Source organism: Oryzias latipes, chromosome 6, assembly GCF_002234675.1.
Source record: "Oryzias latipes chromosome 6, ASM223467v1".
In the NCBI taxonomy this organism is placed as follows: Eukaryota; Metazoa; Chordata; class Actinopteri; order Beloniformes; family Adrianichthyidae; genus Oryzias; species Oryzias latipes.
Window position 1 is genome coordinate 8,647,421 of NC_019864.2, and position 26,051 is coordinate 8,673,471.

Here is a 26,051-nt window from a genome sequence, read left to right on the forward strand (position 1 = left end):
ACCTGAGTTACAGAAGGATCCTGGGAAATAACAAAACATGTGTTACAACAGCAGTTACATACAGTTCAGGCATGGCTAAGCAAGAAAAACACTGAGCTTCAAACAAGGACTTGTTTACAGATTGATTTCAATTCAGTTCTGATGTTGAACAAGAACTGCAGTTACTAATCAAGAGCAGTGAGGTTCTCTAGTCTAGATGGATCCCAGACATGTGACTTGAGAAGAAATGGACAGTAATATTTCTTGGGATCAAAAAAAGATTTATTAGATGCTTTATCACTATGGCGACCATGAAGGATCAACATACTCAATTCAACCATTGATACTATGGGTTAAAATCATTCCCTTAAAAAAATATCATTTATTACTTCCCTTTAGAGGTTTTGGTTTGCTTGTATATAAATCCAATAACCCGTGACTCTGCAAAATCAATTTATCAAAACAGTGAACGGTTGTTAAGGGATTTTTGTTCATGTTAAAATTAAACTTTCTGTTTTTCCGCTATAACAGTTGTAGACACTGAAGCTGTCTTACTTGAATAAGATCAAAAATTGTAAAAAATGTAAAAGAAAAAATTCCCTACCATTAGAAATACTATTTATCTGATCTGCATGTTGGAATCTGCCTGGAGAACCAGTGTGGTGTCATTACCCACAATGAAAAGTGACTGAATGTGTTCTATAATCGTAAAAAAAATAATAATAATAATTTACTCCTCCATGTTATGTAGAAAGGAGTGTCTCATGTGACAACCCAAACATCAGTCACGACCCATGTGACTCCAAACTGGACCTCACTCTTATCTGCTCTGGAAACACCTGAAAATATTCCCAGTCAACTAGAGGGACATTTAACTCAACTTTAAAATACCTGGCAGTCAAACATAAACTGAACCAAAGAGGCCGGGAAAAATCTTTTTAGTCCTCATGCTACGTCCGAAACACTGTTAAGCGTGCTTGTGTGCATGTTCAAATGCTTCGATGTACAGATAGCAAACCAGAGTCAGAACTGAAGAGGTGCTTTACGTCAAAAGGCACAACAAATGAAGAAGCCGTTTGCAACAATCATAAATCATCCCATACTGATCTGGGACAAGCCAAAACAAGATGCACTCTGCTCAGAATGCAAACAGCAAAATGAGCAGCATGGAGACATTAAAGCACTTTTCGCTTGAGATGAGCACAAAACTCCAGATTGATCAAATTCTAAATTAGAAGAACTTGAAATCAGAAACAGGCAACAGTCTGCCACACGTTTCTACACGGAAGCAGGACCTGTTTTGATAACCTATAACTACCTAGGTGTGGCCACCGTCCCTGTTTTATGGCTGCAGTTTGACATTATGGTACAGTTTTAGTTGTTAAGCACATGGCATAAATGCTACAACACAAACAAAGGAAAAAGCTGGCATGCTTTTCATTTGTTCTTTGGATGACACCTAGCAGATTTCGATGAATCCAACACCTTTAATGCGTCCATCTAGAAGCTTTAATATTTGTTCAGCCATTTCCACGCCCATCAAACAGCCAGATGCCACAGCTATCGCTCCCCCCATTTTATTAAATGTCACACTTCACTGTAAATGTGGCAGTTAACTGCATCAAAGAATGACTATCACAACTTTAGAAAAAGGAAATGCTAAATGGACGCTCTGAATTTCTTCTGTCAAACATTAAAGGACTAACTCTTATGTCGTGACCTAGTTTGAATCTTCCCCTGAACAGTGTGGTAGTTCACTTTCACAGCTAAACCACTTTACCACCGATCCCTTTTCCTTTTCTTTGACAAGATCTCAGACAGACAAGCATTTCTGTCTGAGGAGCCAGAGTTATAACTGATCAAGCAAAAAAAAAATCTTAAAAGTTTGTTTTGTTTCTTGAAAATGACTAAAACCGCATCAAAATTATTTACAATAATATTGTTTTGCATTAAAATTGCAAAAAAATAGTTTCTTCCATGTTGACAAGAAACTGCATTTGCACACATTACTGTACCTTAAAAAACTGAACTTTTAAAGTGGTACTTTTGATTATTCGCTATTACTAAAAAAATTAAAATCATAGACTGGCTTCTTGCAAGGCTCAGGGACAATAAATGCCTGATTTTAAGCTATTCGGGTCTGGCCTCGTCATGTAATGCAGCTCTTTGTAAATTGTTAGTGATGGGTAGGTGCAACTTTGAAGACTTAAAAAAGAAATCCCTTACAAAGAACAACAACAACAAAAAACAAATTCAAAGAAAAAAGTGACAGACATGGTCTAATGAATTCTTAATATCCTTTCACTTATTTAGATGCATAAAACATCTAGTCAGTATATAGTCAGTATATACTGAATGGTTGACTATACAGTCAAACACAAAAGGTAACCTGTGATAAAATGTAATGTTTAAACAGAGTTAAGTAAAGCTGCAGTGGAAAATGGGTGTAACATCCTGTTAGAAACTCTTTCAAAAAGCGCTTTCAATTACATGACTCCAAAGCACAATTTAAGGCAAATATAGTTAAAAAAAAATTAACATAATAAAAGCTATTCTTGTTCACCCTTTTTATGTTTTAGTATTTTTGATACACATTCCTAGTTTGTTACAGTTTAACTTCCTCAAACTTTTCATTCATGCATAACCGGATGTGCGCCGAATAGGGTATGCTGATTGGTTTAAAGACTGTCAATCACCAACTTTTGTCCAATCGCATTTGAGAAAACCGGAGTTGGCTCCCTCCCCCAACTGCCACCCAAAAGTTTCCTGGCGTGTTGGCATCGTTTCATGAATCTGTCCGTACGCCGCTTTAAATCACATACTTACATTAAAGGGGTTCACACTGACGGGCTCCGCGAACGGATTGTCATCATATCCGGACATTTTGAAATGCAGACGAGCTATTTGTCTTCTCTGAGAGACAAAACTACAAACCCTTCTCTGTCTGTTGAACTCCCTGTGCTGTGCACTTCCTCGATTAAAGACGAAGGCGCATGCGCACCGCCTTTGCTGCTTTAAACGTGCGTCACTTTGTCACAAAAAGCGAGAAGCCACTTTTCTCTATCCTTTTGGAAAATTTTCTGTGATTTCTTTTGTCACAAGTTCGCTCTCTCCTTTTCTTTACTTTGAAAACATGTAATTATTGACTTCCATCATTATGGGCATTTCAATTTTGAATGATTTGAACTACCATACTCTATAGAAATAGAAGAAAACGTTCAGCTTTTCAAACAAAAAAATATTTATTTCAAGTAATTTAAAGATGTGTTAACAAAAAAAATATATTTTTAAATAAACAACTTCTCACTTTCTTAAATAAAACCTCATAAATGTAAGGTGTAAAGAAAAAACTTAACAGATTTTTTATTTTTACAACCATTAAATGTAATATTTATTTGTCAATGTTGATAAAATGTTCATTGATTGTGGTCTATGTAATAAATAAACACAAAAATAACAAAAATTATAATCATATCTGTCTGTAAAGTAAATTCCAACCCAAGCACCTTTTTTCTATTTGGATCGCTCTGGTGTTTTATAGTTTGGGATATTTAAAACTCAAAAGTGGACTTTCTTACTTTCTGTCTTACTTTCTTTTCTGTCTTACAAGATAAGATATTCTTATCAAAAAAAGTTTTTTTAAATAGGAAAATATTCTTCGTTTGGGAAACCAACTCTTAAAGGCCCGTACACACCGGGACGAATATTCGCCAGGCGTTATTCGCCAGCGTTTTTCGCCACGTTTTTTGTGTTCACACCCAGGCGATTTTCGCTGACGATGAGTGGAGTGAACATGCAATTTCATTCCCTGACATTAGATGGCGCTTAATGTAAAACCGAAATACTCCTGTACACAAGGTGGCGCTGCGCAACTTTACGCTTCTTAAAGTCGCTTTTCACTCAGAAGAAGAGAGCAAGTATTTACACGCTTGTCAGAATCAAACAAAGAAAACATGAATATTTCAAGCACCAGTAGCTCCAACTGGTGCTTGGTTCGGGGATGTTTTAGAATGTCCGTCATTATTGCTTCGCGGCTGTGTAGACGCTACTTGGCGTCTATCTTCTTCGCTGGTATGTGTGCTCAGCAAGGCAGTTTTGTTTGAGCGCCCCCAAGTTGTGTTTTACTGTAACTTCAGAAGCTCCAGACACGTGAGCAAAAGCGCCGTTCTCATTGGTCGAGTAGATTTCGACGCGACGCGTCGAAAAAAAAAAACGAACCCGAGGCGTTTTTTTTTTTTGACGCTTTAACGCCTGGCGTTTTTTCGCGTCGGTGTGCACACTCTCATTGGGGCCCTTTGTTTAGTCACGAGGCGTTAAACGTCGGCGAAAATCGCCGGCGAAATTCGTCCCGGTGTGAACAGGCCTTAAGGCCCGTACACACCGGGACGAATATTCGCCAGGCGTTATTCGCCAGCGTCTTTCGCCACGTTTTTTGTGTTCACACCCAGGCGATTTTCGCTGACGATGAGTGGAGTGAACATGCAATTTCATTCCCTGACATTAGATGGCGCTTAATGTAAAACAGAAATACTCCTGTACACAAGGTGGCGCTGCGGAACTTTACGCTTCTTAAAGTCGCTTTTCACTCAGAAGAAGAGAGCAAGTATTTACACGCTTGTCAGAATCAAACAAAGAAAACATGAATATTTCAAGCACCAGTAGCTCCAACTGGTGCTTGGTTCGGGGATGTTTTAGAATGTCCGTCATTATTGCTTCGCGGCTGTGTAGACGCTACTTGGCATCTATCTTCTTCGCTGGTATGTGTGCTCAGCAAGGCAGTTTTGTGTTTGAGCGCCCCCAAGTTGTGTTTTACTGTAACTTCAGAAGCTCCAGACACGTGAGCAAAAGTGCCATTCTCATTGGTCGAGTAGATTTCGACGCGACGCGTCGAAAAAAAAACCGAACCCGAGGCGTTTTTTTTTTTTGACGCTTTAACGCGTGGCGTTTTTTCGCGTCGGTGTGCACACTCTCGTTGGTGCCCTTTGTTTAGTCACGAGGCGTTAAACGTCGGCGAAAATCGCCGGCGAAATTCGTCCCGGTGTGAACAGGCCTTTAGTGACAAAATTTTTTTTTCCTTTCTTACCTCGTTGGTAGATTATTTGCCTTTTTTTTAACCCTTGTGCTATCTTAGATGACCCCACCCTTACATTAACGTGTTCTCCCTACCATGACAAAGGTGGATAAAGGTGGAAAGATTTCATGTAATCCATGGACACCAGTGAAGATCACAAATCATTGAAGAAAAAAGGTTCAGCGCACTGTCTAGTGGGTCCAGATGACCCAACTCCCAATGGTAAAGTGCCATAGGATAGCACAAGGGTTGAGGGCCTACATCATGCCATCCTGAAGTCTTTTATAGACTTCAGAATCTTTGTTTGTGATAATATAATACCTTTGGCACACAAAAGAACAAGTGTTTTATTAAATGTTTGTTATTTTCGCAAGATATTTTCCAAATGAGACGACTCGACCTGTGAGGCACCGCCTTTCTCTCCTTGTGGGTGCCGCCGATTTAATGATGTCAAACTAGACTGCAGCGTGTCTGTGCTTCACCCACCAATACAAACATCTGAACTTTTGGAAAGATGGATGTGCATATTGTGCATTTTAAACAAAAGCGTTTTTGCCGATCCCCGCTGGCTTAGCTGAGAAAGTGGGTGTGTGTTAGCTTGGAGTGGTGCTGACTCTTCCTGGAAGGGGCTGTTCTCACCGGTTTACGTCACAATATGAGAACCCGCTCATTTTCATGGATTGGGTGGGGCTGTTTTTAGAGGGTTTTGGAGAAATACTCAGATGAATCCATATACTGTTTAGGGGTTTCTTTTCATTTGGAATGAACATTATAATACACTTAAAAGCTCAAAAATGGATTTTGCATAGTAAAGCATTGTTTTTAATTTGTAAGAATTTTTGACTTATTTCTAGGTGGCAGTGTAACCATTATTGTTTATTTGCACAGATTTACATTAATAGAAGTTATACATCTTTTGCGAAACTTCGCTGACATTTGTGGACTGACCGATGCCCTTGGAAATGCTGTTGAACACTTGTCCTGCAGAGAGCAGACAAATATTCTTCATGCCAGCACATGATCTTTTAGTTAAAGTTCAGTTTAGAATATCGATTTCACCCTGCAGCACCCTCCTTGGCCCTACTGGTCTGGTAAACACTTTGCTGCACAAATCTCTTTTCAGACCTTCAGCTTTTTATTTGGAGCTCTATCATGACGTTGTACAGCAGTGCCACTTTAATGATGTCAAATAATAAGCAGATTATTTTGTTTAGTCAAGTCTACTGCAGAAAGTCTAGAGAGGAACCCGTCTGGAGACAAGATGGCAGATGAACCCATTTCTGCTTCCAGCTTGGAGTGGTACTCCATCAGCCATTTTATCTGCAGCTAGGTCCTCTTGCGAAAAGCAGTTCATCCATGAGTTCATCTAATTCAATGTATAGTAACTGCTTCTGTTTCCTATCTTAATATCTCAACTAGAAAAGCCTGTTTTATCTGACATCCAAGCAACAATTTTTGGTGAAACACGGATTGACTTCAAATTGACTTTTCACTGCTCCACTTTTAAATAATAATAATAAAATAATAATAATAATAGTGATAAATTATTTTTAAAGTAAACAATATTGTGGATATAAATGCTAAATAATTAGGCACAATAGGACCAATTTTGTTATAATGGATAAAAAATACTGTACATAAAACCTAAACAAATTTTTCTTTTTTAATTCAAAAATAACTTTAAATCAAAATGAACCTTTTCCCAACAAGTGAACATGGATCTATAACCCTTATGAAAAGGGAGAAAAAAGGTGAGATCATGATCTTTTTTTTCATGATGAAATATTTGAACTATATGTTATTATTAGTTTTTAATACTAGTTTGAATCTATAGATTGTGGTATGTTTTTTAACCTAAATTAATAATACACGAATAGTCTTGTTATGAGTGTTTTAATTTGAATAATTTTTGATTAAGTCACATTTTCTTTTATTTTGCCAAACCTTTTTTAAACTTTTTTTTAAAACCGGAAGAAGATAAAACAGGATAACGTGAAAGAGACGAGGCGTGGTGACGTCACTGGCGCTCCTCCAGTCGACGCCGCAGTCATGGAGGAAGTGAGAGGTAAGTCGGGGTGTCTCATTCATCCCTGTTTCAGGTGATATTTTTAAACGTGTTCGGTGAATTTCTGGTTGCTGTGCCCAGTTCCACGCACACGCGGTATCCCATGTGGGCTCCCACGCGTAATTATTAGCCCGCCCCCTTGTTTCAAGCGGCGTATTGTTTTGCTTAACGTTAAGCCGCGTTCTACCGCCGCGTCATCACCTGCTGCACTCACTCAGTCACGCTGAGACAGTGAACACCTACGAGCCGGTGGAGGAGGTTTTAGGCTGGAGGACTCCTCTCACGGCTCCCTGACCTTTTCCTCCTCAGTGTTTCCTCTGACATGCGCCGTGCAGAACTACGCGTGGGGGAAGGCTGGGCTGGACAGCGAGGTGGCCAAACTGGTGGTCGGTGGAGACCCGCTGGCTGTCATAGACGAGAAACCCTATGCAGAGGTGAGCCTTTATATTTGAATCATACAGGCCTAAAAAGACCTTAATTACAAATGTAAATAAATAAAAACATGTACGTATGTTCCAAACTGAGCTATAGACTATTTTTATTTGTGTGGAATTAGCTTAAAAAACACTTTGAACCCTGTATTTATTCATTTCAACAGACTGTTTGTATAACCTCAACTATGTGGCAGATTTCCGATAACCCCTGAAGTGGTCATGACACCTGCGTTTTACACATTCTTTTCATATTCTACTATTCTTTTATGTCTATTTGAGTTTTTGTTTGGTTCAGTTTTATTGAAGTATTCGTTTTAAAAAATGTGTCATCACCCGGCAATGAATAGTCAAATAACTTTTTGAAAGTTAGAGTCCAGTAGATCCTTAAAGCTTTTTACAATTGATCAAAATATAATCAGAGTGGGTCTTTAATTCTTACATTATAAAAACCTCCAAGAAATCACCGTAGGGGAAATTGATCTATGGCTTTGTTGAATTGTTATGGTATTTTCTGGGTTCACGGTGCACAGTTCACCAAACTACCACATGGTTTCAGCCTTTGAGGAACCATGCTGCCATGAGCTCCTCCCATTTGGAGCTATGCTGTTGTTCCTGAGCGAGTACAGAGGGGCAGTCTTTCTCTACGCCTGTCGGTCATCTTAATTTAGGTTTGACATGAAGGTCAGGCCTTCCTGCAAGCTGCATATCAGGTTACTATTAAAGATACTAAGAACGACCTCTGTGATACGCAAAATGGAACCACATCTGTTGTGCGATATCTTTTGTGTAATTGATAGAGATGCAGGGTTTGGTCATCTTTGTCATTAGGTTAAGTTTTATTATTAGTCGTGATCCCTCTGAGTGCGTTTGTCATCTGTTCCAGCTGTGGATGGGTGCCCACCCTAAGGGCGACGCTCAGATCAAAGACAACAGGATCACGCAGACCACACTGGGTCAGTGGATCGCCCATTACCCAGCATGCCTGGGCTCCAAAGTGAAAGATGCCTTCCAGGGTCAGCTGCCTTTTCTCTTCAAAGTGCTGTCTGTAAACACAGCTTTGTCTATACAGGCACACCCCAACAAGGTGAGCTCAGAGACGTGGTTGCTGTTCAGATAGCATTGTCAATGTTCATTTCGAAATGTGTCATGCCACAGGGATTAGTTTTACTTTACTCAAACAGAAGGATGTGGAAATGCTTCAGTTTTCTTTTGAAAAAAGATTTCGCACCTAAAGAGATTTCAAAATGCAATCTCTACATGTGTGCGGCATTTCACTTTTTAAGGGTGTAGTTAAGATGGTCTGCCCTTATTTCTCTGGTTTAGCAGATTAAACAAAATTAAACTTTTAACCTTTTTCATGAGTCTGGCAGATCCCAGTGACTGAGAAAAGCACAAAATAAGACTTAACAGTTAAAGTTTAATAAACATGTTATGTAAAAACTATAAATTGTATAAAAAGTTATTTGCTTTAGGATTCAATGGGTTTTAGGGACATGATTGAATGAGAACTGGACTGAATGACTTCTTCCCCATTGTGTTCCAAATAGGAAGCACCCGCTGGTTCCAATTTTTTTTAAACATATTTTTTATAAACTGTCCAAGCAGATGCCTCAATAAAAGTAGGCGGTCTCGCGTTGAAAACGTTTGATAGAAAAATTCCCCAGAGCCCAGTTTGAAGTGGTAGAGGTGAGGTGAGAGTGGTTGCCATAGAAATGTTGATTCAGACAACTCGGACCTAGAAATGTTTACTGATGTTGTCTGGCCCCAACATGGCTGCGTCTGTAAAAAACAAAAACAAAAAAAAAATGCCAACTGTATTCACTTAATTCCACTGGAAGTGGAAGGAAGTCATTTTCTGTGGGTGATGTCACTCTCACTCGGTCCAGTTCCCCCATACAGTCAATGGAAACTGGTCTTCTTAAAACTTTACATACTGACCTCCCCATCATATTCATTGTTCTAATAATTGTCACTGTTGAGACAGCTGTTGGCTGTTTTAATAAAGGTTTTTGTTCTTTTTTCTACCGTGCAATGTCTTTTTTTTTTGTCTGTACATTGTTTTTCTAAACCCCTCCTTGTGGTCAGGACTTGGCTGCCCGTCTCCATGCTCAGTTTCCGGAGCACTATCCCGACACCAACCACAAGCCAGAGATGGCCATCGCCCTCACCCGCTTCCAAGGCCTCTGCGGTTTCAGACCAGTGGAGGAGATCCTGGCCTTCCTCCAACGTGAGTCACACGTGTTCAGCAGATCACAGACTACGTACGATGTTGAGCCGAGCACGCTGGAAGAACCTGTTGGCGTGTGCTTTGTTTCGAAGGCGTGCCGGAGTTTCACGCTCTGGTGGGAAACGAAGCAGCGGAGGAGCTGCAGCACGCTGTGGGGGACGGTGCTCGCACCAGCCAGGCTCTGAAGAAGTGCTTCACCAGGATGATGAGCTGCGAGAAGAAGGTGTTTGTGGATGAGCTCAATGAGCTGGTTAAGAGGGTCACAGAGGAAGGTGAGGAGCCCGAAAGGCAAAACGGGCAAAACTGGAAGAACCAAAATGTTAAATTTGGTCCCACCAGCAAGCGGCTAAATCTGTGACCTCTGTTCTGCGATTGTTCAAATGTAGAGCATGTGCAGAATCAGTGGTTGACCACTCTCCTCATATCTGCACAGGAGCGGCTGGAAAGGACACGTCAGGCAGCAACGGGGATCTCCTGCTGCGCCTCCACTCCCAGTACCCTGGAGACATTGGCTGCTTCTCCATATACTTCCTGAATTATGTGGTCCTGGAACCAGGTCAGGCCATGTTCCTGGGAGCCAACGAACCTCATGCTTACCTTTACGGAGGTCAGGAACTTCGTTTTTTTCTTCTTTTTTATGCTGTACACAATTATATTTCTAAAAAGAACATAGAACATTTTTTAAATTCTGTGATTTTAAAAAAAGTGATTGTTTTCTTTCCTGAAGCTGAAAACAACATTTAGTCAGAAATAGGGGACTACAGTCTTCAGTCGGACAAAGACATTTTTACAATGGACATGGAAAAAATAGTTTTTCTTTTTTCAAATTGTTGTGAATCAGGAGCAGACGAAACGGTTGAAAAAGGTCAAATTTGTGACATAGAAACATGCTGCCACAAACAGAAAGAGAAGGGGGGCGGGGTTGCCCCTCAGCCACGGTCCTGCCCACAGCTTGGAGGCAAATTTCTTATCAAATACTGCCGCCCAGCAGAAACGATGTCCTAGAAAACATCATAGATTTTGAATTGAAGCTAAAAATGTCATAACCATAACTAAAAAAAACACTAGGAACACTTTGAAAATAGATCCAAGGATGATTGGCGTGAGACTTTAAAGCTCGTTTTGTGCCTCCGTCCTCCAGACTGTATCGAGTGCATGGCTTGCTCGGACAACACAGTCAGGGCTGGACTGACGCGGAAATACATCGACGTGAGCACCCTGTGTGAGATGTTGAACTACAGTCCAGCGCCTGCCTCCTCCAAAATCTTCCCGTGTGTTCAGGACCCCTCAGACCCCTGTGTCACCCTGTATGACCCCCCAGTGCCAGACTTCACCGTCATAAAAATACAGGTAGGAGGAAATGCTTTTGTGATAGTTTACTCAGCTGGTTCTGGTTTGCTGTATTTTTTATTTTAAATCACTTTTGTTACAACAAGCTATAATCTGATGTTATAATGAATTTTGGGCATGCTGAACATGCTTTCATCAACCTCCCCCTCCCTCTGCAGGTCCCAGCCTCAGTGAAGGACTACACTGTTGCTCCAGTTGACAGTGCCAGCATTCTCCTGGTCATTGAAGGCGACGCTATGGCAACAGCTCCCGCCGCTCACTCTGACATCACAATGAGGCGGGGCACCGTCCTGTTTGTCTCAGCCAATGAGAGCCTGTCGCTGCACATCTCATCTCCGTCAGGGATGCTCCTGTTTCGGGCCTGCAGCCTCCTGTAGCCGCGTGTCAGTGCGGTACTTCCTGTTTCTCTGTGCGTGGTGAATCGGGTGCAGTGTGTCAGTGGGTGGAAGCTCTGAAATCCTGTTTGCTGTTTCCCAGCAGAGCCCTCGTTGTAATCTATGGGTGGTTGTGCACCTCCAGCCCTGTTTTTAAAGTCACAATACTACACGGTTAGATCTGAATGCAGATTAAAGAGAAAAACATGGAGAGTTTGTCAATCATTTGTTTTTGGGTGCTGGTTTTTTGACACTGTATTTAAAAAAGGAATGTTTCTCATAATTCAACTTTACTAATAGTTTTAAATGTATGGGTGTGTGAACAATCTACTACAAACTGGAGTTCATTTCAAATAGATCAACTGTACCCATGACATTTTTCCAGATATTCTCCTTATTTTCTGCTTGGGATAAAGAAATTGTATTTATTTTTCACAATATTTCCAGGAACCAGTATTTTATTCCCACCAGGAACAGCTGTTAAACGCCAGTTGAGTTTGTTTTGAAGTAATAAATCTTCATCACTCAGAGACACAAAGGCTTGTCGCGAAGGAAGCCATCTTCAATAGAAAGTGGCTAATCCCAGAAGGTCCAGAGAAATTGTGATAGTAAAAATGAATAAACATGTTGCTTTGGTTAAAACCTTCAGTTTTATGTCCATATGGCTAATTTACACTTTATTTTATCTTTAGCCACATCCCCAAAAGTAACAGGCGAGTAGCTCTAAGACTCCATGTTGATGCTGATGCTAAACTTGTGTTTAATGTTTTAGAGCATCTGTGCATGAAGAAATCCTCAAGGTTATGAGCAGAAGGGAAGGACATTGCATTGCCTGCTGCATGTTTGTTTAAACTGTTTAGGTTGAAAGCATTGATTACTCATGTCTTCAGAACAAAATACTGCATGTGGTGCATTTGGAAAAGTTTTTGTTTGTTGTTTATTTTGTACCACAGTCAATCTAGTTTTCAGGAATTCTTGATCTAACCTTTATGCTATCCAAGGCACTTTAACAATTTAACTTTTTGGGAGTGGGGTCATCTAGACCCACTAGACAGTGCGCCAAACCTTTTTTCTTCAATGACTTATGATCTTCACTGGTGTCCATGAATTACATGAAATCCTCTTCACCTTTATCCACCTTTGTCCTGGTAGGGATGACACACCAATGTAAGGGTGGGGTCATCTGGACCCCACAAGATAGCACAAGGGTTAAACAGTGGTGCAGTGTCTCTGTGGAGCTGTACCCAAAGGATGCTGCATGCGACTCTGCAGCTCCTCTGGGTTGGACGTGAACTCCGTCTGTGGATTTTATTTTGAAGATCTGACACCATCATACACACATTTTCTCATGCCTGTGTGTGAAAACAGAATATTTTTATGCTAACTGATGCTCTTCTCTGTCTTGTGATCCTGGTTGGATGTTTAGATGCATTAAACTTTTTTTATTTTTGTTAAACTGTTAAATATTAAAGAATTAGAAAAGTTACATGTTGTATAATTTAAAACTATACCTCTTCTCTATCTTAGTTTTCATTAAAAAAATACCTGCAGCTAATTGTTCCTAAAGGTGTGGAATTTTGTTCTGTAACTAAATGTGACCTTAAGACGGCCTTTAGTATAAACCTTTGATAATATTGTCCTGTTTGTTTCGATCACGGTTTACTTAGCTTTTTTGGGTGGGGGGGGTCACAATAAGTGAAGATCACCTAAATATATATATTCAAAAAAAAAAAAAGTTCCTTTTGTGGGAAAGTCTTTTGGGGGGAAAATGTTTGGTCAAGTTCAGTATTTTTGAATGAGGCATTGATAGCATGAATCTTAAATGTGGTGACTTTAATAAAAACCTGTTCTCTGAAGATAGTCGTCAGTCTTTAGTGCAGTGTTTTTCAACCTTTTCTGAGCCACGGCACACTTTAACCTTAAAAAAAATCCCGCGGCACACCAGCATCCAAAAATTTAAAAAAACAAGGAGAAACTCATAGTCTGTATTGATCTACAGCCCCTCCACAATCTCACATGCATTTTTGAGATAATTGTTGCAGAAAAAGCTGGAAACTGCAGCTGTTTTTTCTAAAAGATTCAATAAAAGTTAAGTTAGAAGATTTAAAAATAGTTTGATGTGTGTTCGTTGGTTTCAAGACGTCTAACGACAGATCTTGTGCCCTGTCACTCTCACAACCCAATGCATCATGGGAGATGTAGTGCATAAAACGGCCGGAGATCGGTTTTCGGAGCTTCATTGTTTTGTTCACTTGTTCCACGGTCTGATACCGGATTCTGTGGAAAGCTACACCGCTAAAGACGAGCTTTAGCTGGTATTTTAGTTAGAACTGAGCGACTTTACGAGCTAAATCGGGACAAGGAAGTGAAGACTTTAACCACTTCTGATTGGTCAGACTGATGACATGTGATTAAGCCCCTCAAGAATGATTGGTGGAGACAGTCAAAGGAACGGGACTTTTCCAAACACAGCCGGAGCTGCAGCTGAATCGCGGTACTGTCATTCTTATCCAAATGTCTTTAATAAAATAAAATAAACGCAAAGAAAAAGTATTTTACGATCTTTTATATTCCTAACTCCTCAGTGTTTTATCAGGGCCTGTTTGGATGAACACAGAGCTGAAATCCTGGAGATGGGAAATGTTTTTAGATCAGTTAATGAGGGCAATTTTCCACGGCACACTTGACCATCTCCCACGGCACACTAGTGTGCCGCGGCACACTGGTTGAAAAACACTGCACTAGACAGTGCTCTGAACCTTTTTTCTTCAATGATTTGTGATCTTCACTGGTGTCCATGGATTACATGAAATCTTTCCACCTTTATCCACCTTTGTCATGGTAGGAAGAACATGTTAATGTAAGGGTGGGGTCATCTAAGATAGCACAAGGGTCAACCCGAGACAGGAAAATAAAAAATGTCACTAAGTTCAGGAGGCCCGAGCAGGCGGCCTTCTCATCTCTCAGCGGCTCTCTATCTGCCGGCGTAGCAAGTGTGTGAGCGCCGCCTGCCCCGGGGATGGCCAGCAGACAGAAAGCCGCTGCGGGTGCGACACGCTGGCGACCTGTCCAGGGTGTATCCTGCCTTCGCCCAACAGTAACTGGGATGGGCTACGGCAAAAATTGACCTCCAATTGATCTGTGGTACACAGCGCTAAAAAAAACTGTCCATCTGTTGTAGTTTGACTTGCGAAATGTACTGCCCAACTGTTTGTGAATGAGCTGAATAAAGTTCTAGTTAGTTTACTTTACTTTTTTTTTTACCTTACTACTTACAGAATTTACCATTTACTTGACAGTTACTTTTTAAAATTAGAAACTTTTTGTTTTCCTTTCACCAGAAAGCCATAATAGAGGGTTAAAAAAGCCAACGGTGGCTCTGGAGACACAGAACCCAGAGTTAGACTCTAAGGTTTGGGTACATGAAACCACTCATGCCACGTGTCGCTAATTTGCAGCATAGCATTAAATCCATGACTCCACCTAATTTAGCATCACCTCAGATGTTTTTTTCATAATTGGAAATAACGGCAGGCATGAAAGGGTTAAACATGTTTATTTAGCTTTTGCACAACTTGTGTTCAAATCTTAAAACCTGAAGCACTTTAGAGTGTATGAATCACTAATCTGACAGAGTTGTTTAAGATTAATAATCTTAAATTCCTCTGGAACTGCATGAAGTACAGATAAATAACTTTTTACAAACTTGCTTTACATTCATATGAACCCATAAACGGCTTAATATAAGTTGTCTTTCCTGAAGAAACTGCAGTAATGTGTCTGTTTTTCCGGCACTACTGCTGTGGGGCCGAGTCTGGGAAGTATTTGTGACAGGCTTTTGTGAGTCTGGGAAGTATTTGTGACAGGCTTTTGTGAGTCTGTGAACGTCTCTCATGTTGTTCTGTTGCCAACCGTCAGACTCACACTTTTCCAGAAGCAACCTTGCGGTTGAAAGCAGTTTTTTTATCCCTACTGTCCAGAGTAAACGTCTGCCGCCTGACCTGCTCTGTTGTGGGCTGAATGAAAGCATACAGCATCTGTAAAGCTCGCACATCTTCCAAAGCATCATGGGCCTTGTAGTTCACCCCCAGCAGCTCTCTGACCAAGTTCTCCTGGCGAAAGCTCCGAAGGTTGCGGCCGTTCAGCACCTCCCGAGCCAGCGGCAGAGTGTCCACACAGGCCGAGACGGAAGACCGGAACTGTTCAAGCAGCTCCAGCCGGTCGAGCGCTCTGACCAGCAGGGGGCAGTCGAAGTGACGAATATTGTGGCCAACAAGAAATGGGCGTTTAAACATTTGAAGGAAAGCGATGAAAGAGACCAGGATCTCCCTGAGGGTGTTGGTGAAGAGAGGCTGGCGATGGAGGTACAGTCGGTGTCTGCAGACCTTAAAGCCCGTCACTTTGGCTGCTCTGTGCTCAATTCGAGCGCATGGGACCACATACAGGTTCAGGGAGTGACCTCCGCTCACTGCAGCCAGCTGGATGATTTCACAGTTTGGACCTGAAGACAGAACAGTTTGATTAAAGCCAATAATGATGCATATCTAAATTGGCATTTTGCTCATTAAATATTGCAGAGCTTGATTCTGTTGTTTGTTCTGAGGAACAGCAACACGTTTGGTGACATTTCTTTCCTCAAAATCCTCCTCTCTTTCATAGTCTTCTGCCTCTAAACAGCAGCATCTTTGCTAATAAATAATCTAGTATTTATTTCATTGTTCCTGTTAAGAGAGCAGATTTCCACCCTCTAAGCTTTTTGTACTAACTTTTTTCCCTGCTTATCTATATGAAAAGCCAATCTATGAACAGGAATCTCTGCATAGACTTAGGGACATTTCTAAATATTTCTGGCTATCTGCTGTCCTTGTTTTTTAAATCACTTATTCTGCCAAAGGTTGGTTCTTAACAGAATCAGCCTCACTGTTGTTCTAAAAGCAGTAAAATGGTCTGTAAATAGCTGCTTTTTCCCTCCATCCTTAGATGATCACATACTTTAGTAAATTTGCGTCACAAAGAAGACTTTCTCCTACTTTTACCTAAATTCAAACCTCCGTTTCATTTCTGAGATTCTTAGAAAAAACATGGAGCTGCTTCTATTTAAAGCAGCAATCCTTTCTGGACAGTTTCAGTCTGGTTTTTGCCCTTTTTACCCCACCAAAACAGTTTAATCAAAACTCTGCAGGGTTTACTTCTAGCTGCAGATGCTGGTCTGTCGTCGTGTCATTTTGTTTTTAAATTTGGTTGTATTTCATGCAAAGCACTTTGAGTGACATGTGTTGGAAATTGCTATATAAATAAAGGTTGATTTAAAGGTTGATTAAGCTTGATGTCAGTGTGGCCTTTGACGCCATCTGATTCTTTTCTCTGCTGTTGTTATCACACACACATTCCCCCTTTTTCTGGTTTGAATATCATCTTTCTGGATGAATTCAGCTGAAATCACTTCAGTGACTTCTTCTTCTAGTTATCTCTGGTTGTGTGTTAGTGCCCCATTCCATTCATCACTTCAACCATCCCTTCAGATACATTTTTTTTAACAGATACAAATTATGTTCCACCGAAGACTGCTTCTGAAATAGAGAGATGCAAAATAAAAGCACTGCATCTAATCTCTAAAACACTCATTGACAAACCATTTATGAAATTGTTGTTGAAAGAATACTTATTCTAATCTATTTATTGCTTGTTAGTTTCTACTTCCGTGTGGTAGAGAGATTCCAGTCTAGTTTCCAAACCCTGCACAGCACAGAATCTGCACTGCAGAGAGTTCTTAACAATATCTTGTTGTCCTTCTTTTGCTGGACTTGTCTGCAGCCTTTGATACTGTGGACCACAAGCTTTTACTGTCCAGGTTAAAAGCTTTGGTTGGAGTTTGTGGTACTGCACTCTACTGGCTCTCATCTCATTTGGCTGACAGAACTATGTGTGGGAGCATGTCTGGATCTTGTTCTTTAACTGCCCCGCTGTAGTTTGCGGTTGCGCAGGGCACTGTTTTAGGACCACTTTTGATCTCTCTGCACCTACTGCTACGCTGACAATACTCATGTATATTTGGCAATTAAGAACGGTTGATCTGTTACACCACTACTGTCTTATTTATAAGACATCAAAGACTGGATGGCCCTAAGCCTTTTAAGAATTAATAATTGAAATAAGGTAAGTGATGGTGTTTGGCCCTGGCAGCTCCTGTGGCCCCTCCACAGTGGAGTTGGGTCCTCTGACTCCACTTTTAAAACAATCTGTGTCAAACCGGGGTTTAAAATTGACAATGATTTTAACCTTGACTGGCAAATTAGCTCAGTGATTAGATCTAGCTACTTTTATGTGAGGTCATTGGCGAAGGTGAAACCATTTTTAGACAGTAATGCATGCTTTTATTAAATGTTTATTTTGGAAACGTCCTTCTCACGTCTCCAGCTGGTCCAGAACCCTGCTGATCGGGTTCTGGTTGGAGCGCGTGAGAGGGACCACATCACCCCCATCCTGCCCACCCTTCACTGGCTGCCTGGGAGTTTCAGAGTTTGTTTTAAGATTCTTGTATTTGTTTTTTGAGTCTTTAACTAATCGTGGACTGCCGTACCTCTCTGAGCTTCTCTGATCTTACAACCTGGTGCCTCAGATCAGCTGATCACCTTCTTCTGGCCGTACTGAGGTCCGAGAAGAACCTCAGAGGGGAACGAGCCTTTTCAGTCTGTGCATTGCAGCTGCGGGACGCGTCCCCACTGAGCATTCGGCAGGCTTCCTCACAGTCTATTATTTAAAGAGCTTTTTTTAGAGCCAGGCTTTGGACACAGAATGAGACTCTGCTCTGCTGAAGTGTTAACATTTTATTGTTTGGCTGTGATCTTCTAGTGTTTTTACATGTTTATGACAGTAATTCATACTTTTTTACCTTTAATTGTTTTAAACTCTTAGTTGTTTCTTTAAATGTTTTGGAGCTTTTAACGTATAGCACCTTGTTTGACTGCGGTTCTTGTAAGGGGCCATATGAATGAATAAATTTGAACTAACTCCACTTTTGAAATAACAAAATAAAAAAAAAACATTGACATTTTAGTACCCTTGTTGCCCTAAAGCAGGGGCCTACAACCTCCAGGACCTAAAGAGCAATTCGCTTTGATTTCTTACTGACAACAACCCAGTAGACGCCACTAAAGCCTTACGAAAATAAAACAAAAATGTGTATTGTTTAATATTATGATAAATATAAACGAACTGTTGGTTTTTTGGAATAAATAAAACAAAAGTATAAAGAGAAAATGGCATTCTTAATAAAAAATGTAGATAGTTTGTGGCCTTTTGAAAGAGGTTTACACGACTTTCAAAGTAAGATATAGTGTGTTAAATGGACGACGCTCAAGTTGGCTTCTGATTCACAGCTTCCGATTCGCAAGGGCACTAAAGGAACATTCCGCTGTATTTTTTGCACTAAGATCACCTAAAACCGGGTCCTGTTAAAAAACCGCTGGACCTGGACTGCTCAAACCTGGATGAAATTATGCATTAGATAGTAAAGAACACATTAAACACAGATTCTGATTTGTGAAACCTTCCTCTGATTTGTGAAAATGTGAAATAGTGAGAAAAAGGCGATAAAAATAAACCTGAGTCCACTTCAGACAAGGTCCTGTTCAAAAACCGCTGGACCTGGACTGCTCAAACCTGGATTAAATTATAATTTAGATAGTAAAGAACACATTAAACACAGTTTCGGATTTGTGAAACCTTCCTCTGATTTGTGAAAATGTGAAATACGTTCATTTTATCGCATTTTACGCACTGAGTCCACCTTAGACCAGGTCCTGTTCAAAAACCGCTGTACCTGGACTGCTCAAACCTGGATTAAATTATAATTTAGATAGTAAAGAACACAATAAACACAGTTTCTGGTTTGTGAAAACTTCCTCTGATTTGTGAAAATGTGAAATAGGTTGATTTTTATCGCATTTTACGCACTGAGTCCACCTTAGACCAGGTCCTGTTCAAAAACTGCTGTGTGAAATAATATATTTTTATCGCATTTTATGCACTTTAAGGACAATAGGGACAAGGGAAGGACAACTTACATCAAAACACCAAAACAGGAACTTTAAAGTAAATCAGAAAACAAACCAAGAAATATTGAACAAAAAAACTAAACTTATGTCAGAGATACATGCTAACCGTGACCATAACTATGTATCCAATCTGACATCTGTTTCTCAGTTTATTTTGTATTTTGAGATTTTGATGTCGCCTCGTCTAGCCTTCTTGGATTCCTAAAGTCCATCGTAAAAGTGCCAGCTTTTGTCTGGGCCAAGTATGTGGAATGCAACAAAGTGATTTTGCGCACCCAGGTTAGGGCCACCGGCTCGTACCTGTGTGAACACATACAATAGTAAAATCCAGTATAAAAAATAAAAATGTTAAGGAATAAAAAAATACAATTCCACCCAAATTACATGAACAGGACCTGGTCAGAGGTGGACTAAGTGCGTAAAATGCGATAAAAATCAACCTATTTCACGAATCAGAGGAAGGTTTCACAAATCAGAATCTGTGTTTAATGTGTTCTTTACTATCTAATGCATAATTTAATCCAGGTTTGAGCAGTTCAGGTCCAGCGGTTTTTGCACAGGACCTGGTCTAAGGTGGACTCAGTGCGTAAAATGCGATAAAATGAACGTATTTCACATTTTCACAAATCAGAGGAAGTTTTCACAAATCCGAAACTGTGTTTATTGTGTTCTTTACTATCTAAATTATAATTTAATCCAGGTTTGAGCAGTCCAGGTACAGCGGTTTTTGCACAGGACCTGGTCTAAGGTGGACTCAGTGCGTAAAATGCAATAAAAATCAACCTATTTCACATTTTCACAAATCAGAGGAAGGTTTCACAAATCAGAAACTGTGTTTAATGTGTTCTTTACTATCTAATGCATAATTTAATCCAGGTTTGAGCAGTTCAGGTCCAACGGTTTTTGCACAGGACCTGGTCTAAGGTGGACTCAGTGCGTAAAATGCGATAAAATGAACCTATTTCACATTTTCACAAATCAGAGGAAGGTTTCACAAATCAGAATCTGTGTTTAATGTGTTCTTTACTATCTAATGCATAATTTAATCCAGGTTTGAGCAGTCCAGGTACAGCGGTTTTTGCACAGGACCTGGTCTAAGGTGGACTCAGTGCGTAAAATGCGATAAAATGAACCTATTTCACATTTTCACAAATCAGAGGAAGGTTTCACAAATCAGAATCTGTGTTTAATGTGTTCTTTACTATCTAATGCATAATTTCATCCAGGTTTGAGCAGTCCAGGTACAGCGGTTTTTGCACAGGACCTGGTCTAAGGTGGACTCAGTGCGTAAAATGCGATAAAAATCAACCTATTTCATATTTTCACAAATCAGAGGAAGGTTTCACAAATCCGAAACTGTGTTTAATGTGTTCTTTACTATCTAAATTATAATTTAATCCAGGTTTGAGCAGTCCAGGTCCAGCGGTTCTTGAACAAGACCTGGTCTGAAGTGGACTCAGTGAGAAAAAGGCAATAAAAATGAACCTATTTCACATTTTCACAAACCAGAGGAAGGTTTCACAAATCAGAAACTGTGTTTAATGTGTTCTTTACTATCTAAAATATAATTTAATCCAGGTTTGAGCAGTCCAGGTCCAGCTGTTTTTGCACAGGACCTGGTCTGAAGTGGACTCAGGTTTTTTTTATCGCCTTTTTCTCACTATTTCACATTTTCACAAATCAGAGGAAGGTTTCACAAATCAGAATCTGTGTTTAATGTTTTCTTTACTATCTAATGCATAATTTCATCCAGGTTTGAGCAGTCCAGGTCCAGCGGTTTTTGAACAGGACCCGGTTTTAGGTGATCTTAGTGCAAAAAATACAGCGGAATGTTCCTTTAGTGCCCTTGCGAATCGGAAGCTGTGAATCGGAAGCCAACTTCAGCGTCGTGTTAAATAGGAACATCTCAATGCAGCACATTGAGGTGTGATGGAATATTGATATAAGGGCCACATGTGGCACTGGAGCTGCAGGTTGAGGACCCCTGCCCCAAAGGAACAAATTCAAACAAATTGTATCTTTAACTGTCAAACGGCGAAAGTTCTCCTACCTAGTCCAGTTGTCTCCAAGTCAAAGAAAACCAACGGATGCGGCGCGCTTTCTTCTTCTCCGTCTGACTCGAGCTTTTGCATCACACCACGAAAGGTTTTTCACCCTCTGAAGTTGTAGATCTTCGTTGAAGCAGAAAGTGAACGTAGCCTCTGACAATAGATATTTGATCCCATCAAACTACACAAACGAACGACTTTTCTCTCCCGCCACGCTTTTTAAAATCTTCCATCGACGAAAATTGACCGGAAGTTTCAAAAGAAAAGCTTCATGCAACAGAAACAGGAATAATGCTGGCTCTCACTTAAAAGCGAAATAAATAATAATTTTCCAGTACGTGTTTTGTTTTTTCACATGAAACTGTATCAGTCTAACGTGACTAACCTATTTACAAACCCGGAAGTAAAGTAAGAAAATATAATTTTGAAGCTCAATATTTCCTCCTAGCGGACAGGAGTGAAAACGCACTCAGGCCAAGTAAACTGACTGTCAACATGCTTTATTATTGAAGTTATATTTTCCCAACTAAGAAGGCAAACAGGCTATAAAATAATTTGAACTTTATTGGTAAGCATAAGCTTCAAAGTGCACAGTAAAGTGATTATAGAACAATGGAAGAAATTCTGCACTAAATTAATACTGAATTGCATTCATTTCAACAATGAATTACATATTTATGTATACAACACAACTGTAAAATAGGGTTTCATTTTCAAATAGTTTAGTAAAAGTAAGCAGTGTAGCTTTTTCTCCCCCTTTTTGGGGTTTTTATAGAAATGTATTTTAATTCAATAGACTCTGGCTGCCTTGAAAGTGCTTCTCAAAACATTCGACGGGTGAGGTTTCCATGCTCTGTACAGCTCCTGCAACATTTTGGCGTCCTCCACAGCATCGTGAGCGTTGTACGATTCCCCTAAAAAAGTCTGGACCAGATACTCCTGAGAGTAACTGGCCAGACGTGGGTACAGGCTCTTGCTAAGCAAAAAAGTATCCAGAAAGCCACACACCACCTGCTGGAACTCCAGCAGGAGGGAGTTCTGCGCCAGCACTCTGGTGAACACAGGGGCGTCAAAGCGTCTGGCGTTGTGGGCGGCCAGGAGCACAGGCCGACCAAAGGAGCGCAGGAAGTTGAGGAAATCGTTGAGCGCATCACGAAGGGGAGTGGTTTGTTTACGGCTCCCCCGGAGAAAAAGCCCGTCAGGAGTGACGGTGAAGCCGGTGACTTGTGTGGCGCTCTGTGTGAGGGCGCGTCGCGGAAGGGTGTAGACGTTAAAGACCCGCCCCTCACAGACGGCCCCCAGCTGGATGATGTCACACACTGTAGTGTCTGAAAGAAAAGGACGGTTATAGAAACAAACATCCAAAATTATAAAGCCTGACAGCTTCTTTAGCTAAAACTCCTCAATTCCTTCCCTCCTCACTATTTAGCGCGTTCGCCATTTTGTAGTGCTGTCCAAATTTACAATTCCGAAATCGAGTATCCTAGAAATTTCCCAGAAGTCTCTGCGGAAAACCAATGTGCATTGATGCTCACTAGATTGGCGAATAAGCAAGGCAATGCGTCTGAACATTTTTACCCCCAAAAAAATGTTTTTAAATGTATTTTTTTTTAATAAACCATCAACATTTTTATCTTCAGAAGACAGTAGATTCATAAATGGTAGTTGCAAAACGCTCATATCAATTAGATTTTGACTTTGTAAAATCGATTCGCCGTAAAAAAAAAAAAAGATTCTGTAGTTAGGGTGGAAATTCAAGCACAGTCTATTCAGACTACTCAGTTTTAAATAATTTGTCCCTAAAGGTGCAACATATGTAAGATAAGCACGCTCTTTATTTTGCTGTGTTTCTGATCTCCAATGTCAGAAGATCTCAGAAAATGAACTAAACCAAAAGGGGGAAGTGTCGCACGCAGAAGAGTTAGCTGTCTATGCATTCGCTTAAACTCATAATTTGAGCTGCATCCTGGGAGTAATACCACAACTTCTTGGATTTACTCAGACGCTGAAGAAGTGTGTGTTTACTTGTAAAGGACAGTACCAGCATTGCATTTTCTTTATCAGACAGAAAAAAGCCCTGAAAGACTGATATCCTGTATCCGTTCCAATAAATTCCGCCCTCACAAGTGTTTATTTAGAAAAAAATCACATCTGATCCAGGGCATCAAGATGATTGGAAAACTATCATGACATCACCCGCTGAGGACAGAGGTTTGACTCCAGCCTCAGAACAAAGCCCCACAGTAAAGCATGCAAAAAGGTTTCGCCTGAAACCTGCAGAATTTGTGTCTGTGTGTTTCCAAATGTCCCCCTGCTTTATGTGGGTTTCTGTGCATTCAGACAACAGGAAGCCCCAAAGCTGCAGAGTACAGAGATCTGTTTTTAGTCCATATGAGCCTATTGAACTTAGCAAAGGATCCGTGTCTATTGTTTGAATATGAAATTCCATATCACATAAAAACAGAAAAGTTCCTTCTTCTGGATTATATATATATATTTTTTTAATTAAGGGGCATTGAACTGCGAACATGCAGGTTACCTCATCAGAGACTGCAATGAGTCACAGGACACCCACACCCACACAGTCACAAATTCAGCTTCAGTTTGGCTGAAACGCAACTTTATGTCCATGTAAAGAACATTTATGTACAACCACACAAAAGGCTGAAGAAATGGCCGACAGGAAACTCTATTTTTGCCTCTCTGTGGGAACAACACAGTAAAAATCACAGCTTTGCAGTCGTGAAATGGTTTTGCATTTAAGGTGTAAACAACAGGTAGAGTTACGACCAACACCAGACTATGAAGAGCTGTGGAATATGAGACATCTGTGGGAGAGCTTTAAAGGAGGATTGTGGATCAGTTAAAGCTTGTCCTGTTCTGACCGAAGCACAAGCTTTATTTCCTGCTTCTGTTCTCATCTGTTCACTGGAATAGACTTAAAAAAAGGGAAATCAAGGCTGACAGAAATGGAAATTCACTTTTTCACGCTGTTTTGGGAGCACATAAAGGAAGAAGAAGGATTTTAAACTAACATAGGAAATTTTTTTTTGTTTGATGATCTGAGAAGGTTTTGAAATAGATGTTAAAATAAAACCACTGAGACTACGTAACATAACTGGTGATGACAGCAGGAAGTGTCTGTGCCACAGCTGTGGATGTGGTGCCTTCACTGTTGATGGTGATGATATTTTATTTTGGACCCTGAAATGAAGACATTTCTCTTCTTGATTTTAAAAGAAAAGAAACTTGAAAAGTGAAAAATTAGTACAAGATGAAAAAAAAAGGAAATACCGGAAAGGAAGTGAGAAGCAGTAAAAGCCTTATCGATTCTCACCTTCATCCCCAAGAACTAATTTATTACCACATCCAGTGCCGCACTATCCATTATGACTCTGCTCTGATAATATTCAGTTTCAGATACCCATATACACACATATAAATGCAAATATTTGTCATATAGAAGCACTCCTATAACTTTTATTCCTGTTCACATCAGGTGGTCAGAATCCGATCTTACCCAATCCAGTGGTCTCCAGGTCAAAGAACACAATAATGCTGTCAGCAGCCATCTGAGGAACAAAAGATCCAAATGTAGAAACACGGAGACACGTTTGTAACCTTTTAGTGATTACAACAGCAGGCATAACAAAGTCTGACAGAGAGCAGGAGCCTCACCTTCCAGGAGTCAGGTGTCACAGATGTGGGATCAGCTGGGACGCTCTTCTCTGTCTGAGCTCATCATCAGGAGGCTCCGCAGGTGAGCTGCAGGTGTGTCTGTGGAGTCCGGCTTTCATTTCAGAAGAAGAGAAACTGTCCAGGTCGGATCTCTGCCTCACATGAATCATCACGCAACTCCGCCGCCGCCCCGCTCAGCCGTCAGGAGCGGGTTTGCGCGAGGAACCTGGAAATTTCCCCCGCTTCTCGTTCGCTTTCATTTCAGCCGCGCGGCAACGAGCGCGAGCGCCAGGGGGGAGGGGCTTCTGCTCGGAGAAAGAGACGCGTCCTCGCAGATGCAGAGGTGAAGCAAGTAAATTTCATATTCACAAATCAAAGTTTTCCTTATCACAACTTTTTTCCCTGTAATAATTAAATAATTAGAATCTTATTTACATACTATCTCTAATAGCTTAAACAAAAAGGCCATACATATTTATGAAAACTGTCTGTCTTTGAATAGTTTCAATGCATAGCATCTGTAATCTTTCTTTTGTAATATATGTACCATCCCCTGATATTGTCGTTGTTATGACTATTGTTCATGTCATACATATTTGTCCTATTTGTTTTGAACAATAAAGTTAAAAAAAGAGAGGTGAAGCAAAGACAGGAAATGGAAACAAAACAGACTAAACAAAACCTAAAAGTGAACTTGATTTGAACGAAATTAAAACAAACTATGAAGGAAAAAAATGAATTTAACCTTCAAAAGAAAGTCCATAAAAT

General features: G+C 40.4%; 4 protein-coding genes across 5 annotated transcripts in view; 1 reads left to right on the forward strand and 3 right to left on the reverse strand.

The window, feature by feature from the left end:
- LOC101162341 (secretory carrier-associated membrane protein 2) overlaps positions 1 to 2,973 on the reverse strand; it is a 14,938-nt gene extending 11,965 nt beyond the window's left edge. Inside the window, exons 1-2 of the mRNA XM_023955608.1 lie at positions 2,806 to 2,973; positions 1 to 20 (exon numbers count right to left, since the gene is read on the reverse strand). The exon at positions 1 to 20 is cut by the window's left edge and continues 55 nt beyond it. Coding sequence (XP_023811376.1) covers positions 1 to 20; positions 2,806 to 2,862 — 77 coding nt within the window. The 5' untranslated portion in view covers positions 2,863 to 2,973. The remainder of the gene's footprint in view (positions 21 to 2,805) is intronic.
- A 4,055-nt stretch (positions 2,974 to 7,028) lies between these two features.
- Positions 7,029 to 13,360, forward strand: mpi (mannose phosphate isomerase). Its single transcript, XM_004069458.4, has 8 exons — positions 7,029 to 7,115; positions 7,425 to 7,549; positions 8,433 to 8,633; positions 9,635 to 9,776; positions 9,869 to 10,048; positions 10,210 to 10,383; positions 10,918 to 11,126; positions 11,285 to 13,360. Exons 1-8 carry the CDS (start codon positions 7,100 to 7,102, stop codon positions 11,501 to 11,503), a joined length of 1,266 nt encoding a protein of 421 aa, XP_004069506.1. The 5' UTR covers positions 7,029 to 7,099; the 3' UTR covers positions 11,504 to 13,360.
- A 1,680-nt stretch (positions 13,361 to 15,040) lies between these two features.
- LOC110015225 lies at positions 15,041 to 22,024 on the reverse strand. 2 transcript variants are annotated; one of them, XR_002873385.1, is made up of 3 exons: positions 21,608 to 22,024; positions 15,342 to 16,001; positions 15,041 to 15,309 (listed from the first exon to the last, which is right to left on the reverse strand). XR_002873385.1 is itself a non-coding variant. In XM_023955609.1 (2 exons), exons 1-2 carry the CDS (start codon positions 21,687 to 21,689, stop codon positions 15,421 to 15,423), a joined length of 663 nt encoding a protein of 220 aa, XP_023811377.1. In that variant the 5' UTR covers positions 21,690 to 22,024; the 3' UTR covers positions 15,041 to 15,420. The 2 variants fall into 2 exon arrangements, 1 of the variants encoding a protein (XP_023811377.1); XM_023955609.1 differs by having other exon boundaries at positions 15,041 to 16,001.
- A 65-nt stretch (positions 22,025 to 22,089) lies between these two features.
- On the reverse strand, positions 22,090 to 25,506 carry LOC111947521 (DNA polymerase III PolC-type-like). The gene is made up of 3 exons (XM_023955610.1): positions 25,284 to 25,506; positions 25,126 to 25,177; positions 22,090 to 22,933 (listed from the first exon to the last, which is right to left on the reverse strand). The coding sequence occupies exons 2-3, from the start codon at positions 25,175 to 25,177 to the stop codon at positions 22,395 to 22,397; spliced, it is 591 nt and encodes a 196-aa protein (XP_023811378.1). The 5' UTR covers positions 25,284 to 25,506; the 3' UTR covers positions 22,090 to 22,394.
- Positions 25,507 to 26,051: the final 545 nt, after the last annotated feature.

Coding starts and splice junctions, on each gene's coding strand:
- LOC110015225 (XM_023955609.1), bottom strand. CDS start 21,689: ATGCAAAAGCTCGAGTCAGACGGAGAAGAAGAAAGCGCGCCGCATCCG. Junction 16,002..21,607: donor CTTGGAGACAACTGGACTAG/GTAGGAGAACTT, acceptor TTCTGTCTTCAG/GTCCAAACTGTGAAATCATC.
- LOC111947521 (XM_023955610.1), bottom strand. CDS start 25,177: ATGGCTGCTGACAGCATTATTGTGTTCTTTGACCTGGAGACCACTGGA. Junction 22,934..25,125: donor CCTGGAGACCACTGGATTGG/GTAAGATCGGAT, acceptor CTTTTCTTTCAG/ACACTACAGTGTGTGACATC.
- mpi (XM_004069458.4), top strand. Junction 10,049..10,209: donor TAAGAGGGTCACAGAGGAAG/GTGAGGAGCCCG, acceptor ATATCTGCACAG/GAGCGGCTGGAAAGGACACG. Junction 11,127..11,284: donor TCACCGTCATAAAAATACAG/GTAGGAGGAAAT, acceptor CTCCCTCTGCAG/GTCCCAGCCTCAGTGAAGGA.